Source organism: Polyodon spathula, unplaced genomic scaffold, assembly GCF_017654505.1.
Source record: "Polyodon spathula isolate WHYD16114869_AA unplaced genomic scaffold, ASM1765450v1 scaffolds_2228, whole genome shotgun sequence".
Taxonomy (NCBI): domain Eukaryota; kingdom Metazoa; phylum Chordata; class Actinopteri; order Acipenseriformes; family Polyodontidae; genus Polyodon; species Polyodon spathula.
In genome coordinates, this window is record NW_024473702.1 from 1 (window position 1) to 9,446 (window position 9,446).

The 9,446-nt window shown below is 40.8% G+C and overlaps 1 protein-coding gene across 1 annotated transcript; it reads left to right on the plus strand.

Moving 5' to 3' along the window:
• Window positions 1-406: 406 nt before the first annotated feature.
• Window positions 407-8,690, plus strand: LOC121310459. Its single transcript, XM_041243636.1, has 7 exons — window positions 407-786; window positions 1,219-1,479; window positions 2,095-2,430; window positions 2,981-3,256; window positions 3,775-3,897; window positions 4,495-4,558; window positions 8,528-8,690. Exons 1-7 carry the CDS (start codon window positions 474-476, stop codon window positions 8,688-8,690), a joined length of 1,536 nt encoding a protein of 511 aa, XP_041099570.1. The 5' UTR covers window positions 407-473.
• The last annotated feature ends 756 nt before the right edge of the window (window positions 8,691-9,446 follow it).

Sequence of the window (9,446 nt, forward strand, 5' to 3'; positions counted from 1 at the left end):
AGATATCCCCGGAATCTCAGAACACTGGCAATGAATAGACTCCAGTGGAGATATCCCTGGAATCTCAGAACACTGGCAATGAATTAGACTCCAGTGGAGATATCCCCGGAATCTCGGAATACTGGCAATGAATAGACTCCAATGGAGATATTCCCAGAATCTCAGAACACTGGCAGGAACCATGGCAAACCAAAGCAATGTTCATACAGCTGTTCCTCGCCAGTGGGTAGGTATTTCAGTATTATACCGGTCCACACTTGTGTGTGTTTTGGTCACTCCAGGCTTTCACTGAAACCAAATATAAAATCATCCATGCAAGAAGATGTATAAAAGCAGTATGTGCAAGTCTGCTTGAGCATTTAAAAATATATATATATAAATGCAAGGTTTGAAGTACCCACCAGAAGAGTCAGAGATTCTTTTAACAGGTTGTTTTTGTTTCAGTGCCTATTCAAGATCTTTCCTTGATTGATATGGTGACACCTGTTACTCTTCCTGTGCCGATGGAAATCAACGGAACTGAGTTTGTCTGGGAGTGGACTCCACATGATGGCAGGTTTACGAAGGTCCCGCTCGTAACAGTAAAGCATCCAAAAAGTTATCCTGGAGCCCAATATTCATGGACAAGGACTTCAAAACACAGTATTTATTACAGTAACTTTGACGATGGGGAAAATGGAACTTTGATCATCAAATCTAAATTTGAAAATGCTGGCCATTATACTTTTAAACAAATCCAACCAAACTCTACTGTTCTGGCGATGTTTGAAGTCTTTGCTTTCAAAAGTAGGTATATACTGTGTGTGCACCATTATACATTTAATGACATTTATAACTGGTGTCCTATTACTTTTAGAATTGAATGGTCTGTTTGAAGATCCAGAACTCATCCAATGTGTAAAGGGGATCCTTACAGAATGACTGCAAGTACATGTCCACAGCATACATTCAACAACACAACTACACCACAGTCCTGTATATTTCACAATAGCATAATTATCCATGCAGCATAACTACACTGGAGTCCTGTATATTTCACAATAACATAATTATCCATGCAGCAGAACTACACTGCAGTCCTGTATATTTCACAATAACATAATTATCCATGCAGCATAATTACACTGCAGTCCTGTATATTTCACAATAACATAATTATCCATGCAGCATAACTACACTGCAGTCCTGTATATTTCCCCATTTCCTTTGATACTGCAGGTGTTCCATTTCGGTGGGATTCCGTCACTCCTGGAGATGATGTTACTCGGGCCTGCACCATCTCAAGACTCCCTGAATCAAGCAGACTTCAGTGGAAACACAAGGGGAGCCTCAGTGCAGCCACCAAGTGTCACTACAACAACACTGCCGTCATTATCATTCAGAATGTGGATGAACTCAGCACAGGGAACTACAGCTGTGAATTACTAAAAAAAGAAACATATCTGCATGGCTTTTACAATACGCTGACCCTTACAACATGTAAATGCGTTTCCTGTCGTGTTCACATTGAAATGAAAGGATTGGAACAGCTTTTAGAGGCGAGCAATCACTGTGTACAGTGGCGTGCTGTTGAGATGCTGTGACCCATGCTGCAGTAACACAGAGACAGACAGCTCTGAGGATCACCAGTGTTCACACTGGGTCACTGTACACTCACTCCTATCCACAGATACAAACCTCACATCTGCTACACCCATAAGCAGTATGGGCTGTACCTGTGTTGTACAGAGTTCCTACATTTATGAGTCATTTTGAAATCATGTATTCATTTGTGAAAGTGTTGCAGTTACTTGCCTACAGTCTGTAACAGCTGCTTGCGTGCAATCCTGCCTTAGCTGAACTCCTACAGTATTTCCCTGTCTCCAGCACAGACTATCCCTGTATCATTGCAGTAAACCCATCTCTAATGGGTTATATGCATTGACAGTGGGTGCTGACAGTCCTTCAGACTCAGGTGCTTGCTGTCCTGTAGCCTGAAATCATACCACTGTTTTTGCTATTCAGTTCTACTGTGTTAGATACTCTACACTCGATATACTCATGATTGAAATCACAGGACACCTTCACAATGCATTTCATCTATCACTTTTTCAGCTACACTTACCAGCCAGTACACACTGTACCGGGAAAGTGCCAATAGGAGTGAAGTCCAACTCATCTACCGATCCGCAAACAGAGGTAACACAGCTCTATGGATCCGGAGCTCAGAGGCTTCTTCCCAGCTCATTCGCATTGCTTCAGCTGTAAGAAGTGGACCTGTTGGCATCCTTGTTGAAGGTGTCGGGCAGCGCATCAGATCCCTGGTGACAGTTTACGATGGGTACCACTTTCCCCTGCACATCTCGCCTGTAGTGTTTCAAGATGCTGGAATATACACCTGTTATACTGACACACATGTCTCTGTGAGCATAGCCCTAATCACAGTTCAGGGTAAGGCTTCATCATGTTTCTCAAAGTTTATACTTCCAAGTGAAGTTTCTGTTTCATTTCTCTCCTTACAAGGTGGAGGCTGTTGTGTCAGTGTTGATCTGATTTAGAAGAGCACCCATCTAGTTTAATACCGTGGACAGAATGTCAGACACTGTTCCAGTGCTTGTTGTGTAGCTGCATGGTTCAGTATGGGAATACAACTTGTTATCACACAAAAGAGGAGAACCAACTCACGAGTGGCAAAGCCAGGCCATCCCCACACGTGTGGTTATTATCACATACTGAATCAGGCAATCTCTTCTACATATAGCATGTGAAACAGAAACACAAACATTGTATAGACTGTTCATACAATATGCTGTTTCTTCAGTAGATTGAGAAATCTATTATCACTGCCTGTTCTGAAACATTACCACTTTGTAAATCAACTCACTGCTCCTCAGTCTAATCTCTGTTATTCCTGTGTGTGTGTGTGTGTGTGTGTGTGTGTGTGTGTGTGTGTGTGTGTGTGTGTGTGTCTGTATGTGTGTGTGGGTGTGTCTGTGTGCAGTCTCAGTAGAGCCTCCTGGAGTCCTGGCTATCGGTGATGAGGCTAACCTCACCTGCACTGTCTCTGGAGTCCGTGAGAGCATTCGTCTGGTGTGGCTGAGGGATGATGATGGGACTGTGGTGACAGTTAAAGAGGAGTCCCTGTCTGCCTCAGACTCTGGCAGGAGCCTGGCCCTGTTCATACCCAGAGTTGGCAAGGAGCAGCTGAAGTGGGCATGTGCCGTGTTCCAGAAGAGTCTGCCCAGGGCCTACTTCCCAATACAGATCAACGCTGAAGGTTAATGTGTTAAAAATACAGCATGTACTGTAGGGAAACATAACGCATAACTGATTAATTTGTTATGCCAATGAAGTCGTTGGCATGCATGCTTTAATGTTAAAGGCTACATTTCCCTTTTACAAGTCATTTGCAATCATGATGGACAAGACAAGTGATCTGACAGACTTGTGCTGTTGAGTCTGCCCTGGTGGTTTGAACCCTCATTACTGTGTTGGGCAGGTGGTTCTCTTCAGGTTCTTCCTATGCTTATTGTTGGTGATCTGCAGAGTTTAACAATCTTTTTAACGATTAGTAAAATTATTAGGAGCAACATAAGTTTATAAATGCAACAAAATCCATATTCAGTACTGCACACTGGTACAAATGGATTTCAACTATGAATGTGTTTATTCTAATATTCTTTAAAGGCACACTGGGTCAAAAAGAAAGGTTTAGAAAAACAAATCAATCCAGAATGTACTGTACAAACACATACCTGTTCTGCAGACTGCGCTCTAACTGTGCTTTTATTTCAGAGATGCAAACGGCTTTTGGGGATCCTATATTAGTCACAGTTGCTTGTGTCTGCCTCGTGCCTCTGAAGATCTTCATTACAGCCCTGGTGATCTGCCTGCTAATGAAATATTTCCCAGGACCTGGTATGTGTTCTGCTGGTTCTTTTATAATAATGTTGATTGTAATATTGATTTCAAGGGGACTGTGTTTACTTGCTACATTCTTCCTATGACTGTTCCCTTTCTGTGCATTTGAATTAACAAGAAGCCAGACTGGTTAGCTTTCAACCTCTTTACTGCTCCCCTTAGTTATCAAAACCCCAGCCCAGCTTTCACTGGCCAGCTCAGGGTTCACCCTAATATAGGCTGAAGGAGTCGACTCTACAGTATTTAGCCAAGATCAAAGGAGAATTGGGGACAGTAATGATCAAAGTTTTTAAAACCATAAAATGAGCTGACACAGTTAACCCAGACTAACACTTTGAGAGCAGCTAGAAGCCAGCACCAAGAACACAGCTGGAAATGAAGTACAGATAGACTTAGGACAAGGGGTAAGAGACACTTAAGCATGTTGATTCTGAAGCACTGGGATTGGGATTAGGAACTGGGACCTAGGAAACTAGCTAGAACCACTTTACTCTGTGCAGTTGATGACAATTCCACAATAACTAATAAATAAAACTATGTTCCTATTATATGTGATTTGTAATATATTATATGTATTTCCTTTCAATTATCCAGTGCAAATAAACCCATATGTTGAAACAAGTGTTGCAAGTGCACCCAAAGAGGAATGCACCAGCAGGTAAGACCAGTACTGCAGTCTGAGTGCTTGTTTCATTAATGACGAGGAATGCATGGGAGAACACAGCAGGTAATGCCAGTAATGCAGTCTGAGTGCTTGTTTCATTAATGACGTAGAGGAATGCATGGGAGAACACAGCAGGTAAAACCAGTAATGCAGTCTGAGTGCTTGTTTCATTAATGACATAGAGGAATGCATGGGAGAACACAGCAGGTAAAGCCAGTAATGCAGTCTGAGTGCTTGTTTCATTAATGACGTAGAGGAATGCATGGGAGAACACAGCAGGTAAAACCAGTAATGCAGTCTGAGTGCTTGTTTCATTAATGACGTAGAGGAATGCATGGGGGAACACAGCAGGTAAAGCCAGTACTGCAGTCTGAGTGCTTGTTTCATTAATGACGTAGAGGAATGCATGGGAGAACACAGCAGGTAAAGCCAGTACTGCAGTCTGAGTGCTTGTTTCATTAATGACGTAGAGGAATGCATGGGAGAACACAACAGGTAAAGCCAGTACTGCAGTCTGAGTGCTTGTTTCATTAATGACGTAGAGGAATGCATGGGAGAACACAGCAGGTAAAGCCAGTACTGCAGTCTGAGTGCTTGTTTCATTAATGACGTAGAGGAACGCATGGGGGAACACAGCAGGTAAAGCCAGTACTGCAGTCTGAGTGCTTGTTTCATTAATGACGTTAAAGTAAACTCAAAAGCATGGCATGGGATGCAACTTTCCATTGTCTCTGACCCATGGCACAAGCGACCTCAGCCAAAGCCCCCAGTGTGTGGATACAAAACAATACAAAATGACCAGTGAGTGGTTTATGGTGTTCAGGTCAGGGTTGAGTTCCGATCACAAACTGTGACACACTAGCTGTAGCCAGGGCCATTGTCTGTGCAGATCCATCTCTCAAATGCATATTACAATAGGAAAGAGTCTGATTTAGCAATCTCCAGAGATCAAAGCCCTGTACTGTGTATCTAATATTGAAACATGTTTAAAGTCCACCCTGTTTCTGCTCTTCCTTGGCCATGGTTGATATGTATTTCTTTGAATCTTCTAACTGAATCTAGTTTGTAACATTGTTTTTCAATACCTGCTGTAGATCAGACAGTGGATGAGTGGAACTTCATACCTGCCTGCTGTTGCAAGACCTAATCAAGAAGCATGCATTACACTATGTAACACAATTTTTGTTCCTGGGTAGTAAGCATTATTTCCTAATTGCTTATGCCTCAAAAGTATAGAAAATGTCTACAAAAGATTTAGAAGTGAGTAGTTTTTCAAGATTTACGATTATACTGTATTTACAGTATAATCGTAAATCTGGAAAAACTACTCACTTCTAAATCTTTTGTAGTCATTTTTGTATTACTTTAGTATAAATATATGTCAATTTGGATTCATATGTTGTTTTTTTCTGACTTTATGTGAACGAAAAGACACACATTTGCCCATTTTCCCATTGGAAATAGTGATATTTTGAAATATCACTGTCCTGGTCACAAAAGCAAAGTTTGTGGGGAATAATAGCCATTTTCTATACTTTTGAGGCATAAGCAATTAGGAAATAACACTTACTACCCAGGAACAGAAAAAAAAAAAAAAAAAAAATGGTTAAATGGTGTTATTCACAAAAGTTTGCTGAAATGTAACACTGCATTGGAATAAACATTTCCTTTTTGCACAACAGAGCAGCATGTCATGTTTATACTCTGTGTTATCAGAAGAACACTTCAGGATATATTGCAATATGTAAGAGGAAGCACACTAAGCTTGCAGATGAGAGGCTTTGTGACCACCTAGACTGACTGAACTACGAGAGATTGGGCCAGATTCTATATGCTTTTTACTCCAATTTGTTATTCACATATTTTTAATGAAATGAGAAAACACGAATTACAATTCAAAAATGAAAAAGAAACAATTGAATGAGCTAGTAATGATCTGGAGTAGGGTATTGCCCCATTGGCCGCAGTTGAGATAAGTGAGTTGCAATATCATGAGGTCTGTAAAAGTTGCTGTATTGCAGACCTTTTACCATCATACTTGGTTTTACTGAAGGAGGAGGGGGAACAGCAGTGGGATCAATACAGAATTTGCGTTTTATAGAACAGCCTGTGCAGTTCACAAGAAAGGCGTTACAATGCCTTTGCTTAGTCCCGCTCGGTCCGTATCGCAGCTTTATATTTATTAATTCTTTTGAAATCTCTCCTCACACACCATGGGTCATAAATCAACTGGGCAATACAACTCTCAAAATTGACACGACAGCTTTCGCCAGGAGAAATACAATCTCCTCTTAGGGTCGCAGTGTATCCAGATCATGCTCCCTCCTGCTACAGTGCTGGTTTTCTGTTCCCACAACACGCCACTCATTTCAATCAGAGCACCAGCATTGTTGCAGGAGGGAGCTTCTGGTCAACGTTCCCAACTAAAATTAGGATTGCTTTGGGGAAGAAAACGGCTGTGATATGGACAACAGGGGAACAGTGCAAAGGTAAAGTCGTGTGTTTCTTGTAAACACTGCAGGGGGCTCTAGAACACTTTAAAGGCCGTTAGTATTTAAATGTGCCGCTGTTTAGATCATAGAGTAGACATCCCCTCCACACCTGTGTCTACATGTTACACCTTAAGGGGGTGGTATTTGTTACATTGTAACTACACTATAATTACAAGTGTAATAATACACCTACATAATAAATATAGATACATATTAATCTTTTCACTTATTTTTGTTGAGCTGAATTATGTACTGTAATTAAAAAAGTCCTTTATTGAGTCTGTATGAGAACAGGACATAATATTTGCAATGTATAAACAGGTAAATGGGAGTTTAAAGTCCTGTCAGTAATTGAAGAATTCTAAACAGCGCTATGATAAGGACTCACAGAGTTATAGTATTCATTTGGTCTGCACAGTCCCTTCCTCTTGCTGTTCACCCTCTGGATATCTCCAGTGTGCTTCTCTGTAAGGCTGGCACATGCAGATTGTTCTGCACAGTATCTCACCCTCTGGGTGGATGTTTGTCCTCTGGGTAGAGACTTAAAAAATCTGCTGTTTGTTGCTCTGTTTTGCTCTATTCATGTTTTTGTTTCTCTCTCGCATGTTTGATGGCTTTATATACGATGTGATTTCCAATGCCAGAAGCACTTTGGGGTCTTTGGGTATGATAGATGCCTTCCTTCACTCACTGACACTAATTGATTTTAAACCCTGACATTTCAGAGGTTTCTGTACAAGAGCTTGTGCACGTGGGGACGGGATGATCTATGACAGAGATGTTTTGGTGGACCATAAATCAAAGAAAATTGAATTAAATTGTTTCAAACGACGGGACAAAACAGCAGTGTATGGATCAATTTCCTGACTGAATCTGACACATCTTCCATTTGTGGCTTGCTGATGGACATTTTTTAGCCTGATTATTCCAAACACAGTGCAGTTTTTTCTTTTTTTTTTTTTTTTTGCAGGTGAGATAACAGTTCTTAACCACATTCAGATTTTTAAAGGAACGCTCAACTCCAAAGCAGAAGTCACATATCTCAAATTCGAATACCACAGCATCCTGACTGAGCCTGCTTTAAAGCTGCAATGTGGCTGACTCGTGTTCTTTTTAACACTGTAACCACTAACAGGCTTCCGTTGTGTTGCCATGTCACAGTCTATTCTTAAATCATTAGACACCAGTAAAATAGCACTAGAGTTTTGCAGCACAGAATGATTAGAGCAACACTGTAGCAGGGCAAGGGCCCTGAACATGTACGTGTGTGCGTGTGTGTAAGTGTGTGTGTGTGCGTGCGTGCGTGTGTGTGTGTGTATATGTTGTGTGCATGTGTCATTATTATTGTAAATATTTGTATTAGTTTCAGAGAAGATATTCAAAGTAAAATCCCTGCATGGTGTCTGAGTTCCCCGCTAACAAGAGAGTGTGACTGGACTGCATATTTTTTTTTTGTTTGTTTTGTGTGCAGAAAGGGCTTGGAACTGCAATCTCCTGCCTCTGCTATTCCAGCTGCTAGCCCTGACCGCCTCGCCTCACTCCCCTTCCACAAGCGCATTATAACAAAAAGGTATTACAAGTCTACGGAGCCCGGGAGGGGCTATGGCAAGGGTGGGCACTCCGTACTCAACTGATACAGTGAAGGGGGTGAGTTGCATTATTGGGTTCCCCATGCCCTCTGCTGGTCAGCCTGGTGAACTGCAATCTTTTAATCATCAAGGCCTGATTCTTTTCATTATCCGTGTGGAATAAATACATCGTTTAGTTGTCTTGTTGAAGAAAATGTAGTCTGATAGTGTCTTTATCAACAGCTTGGATTTCTAAAATAACTGGGTTTGGAAGATTTGAACGTGTCCCTTTTTAATATTCCACTCTGTGGTCTAAGTCAGATTTTAAAAACATCTTGGCTCATATGTTGCTCCTTTTGAAAATCATGTGATTAATGCCTAATACTGAGGAATGTATTCTTAGATGCCAGATTGAGATTTAGCAATGTGTTAAATGTTCCGGAAGCCCTGTTCTCATGTTTAGAAACTGCAGGAACACATTAGCTACTGAAATTCACAGAAATAAGCAGCAAAAAACAATATTTTGCAACCTGCTTTTGGTTGCCTAAAAAAAGCAGAAGTGATGTTGTAATGAGTATCTTATAATGTACATAATTCTTCTAAAAGATCTTATTTATAAAATACAAACCGTAAAACCCAGCTATCTATCTATCTATCTATCTATCTATCTATCTATCTATCTATCTATCTATCTATCTATCTATCTGTTTATCTGTCTTTCTATCTGTCTGGCTGTCTGTCGATCTATTGTTGTAGAAAAAGAAACAATAACTCAGGTGTAATTCACATTACTATAGCATAAGTACATTGTGCTAAATGTGT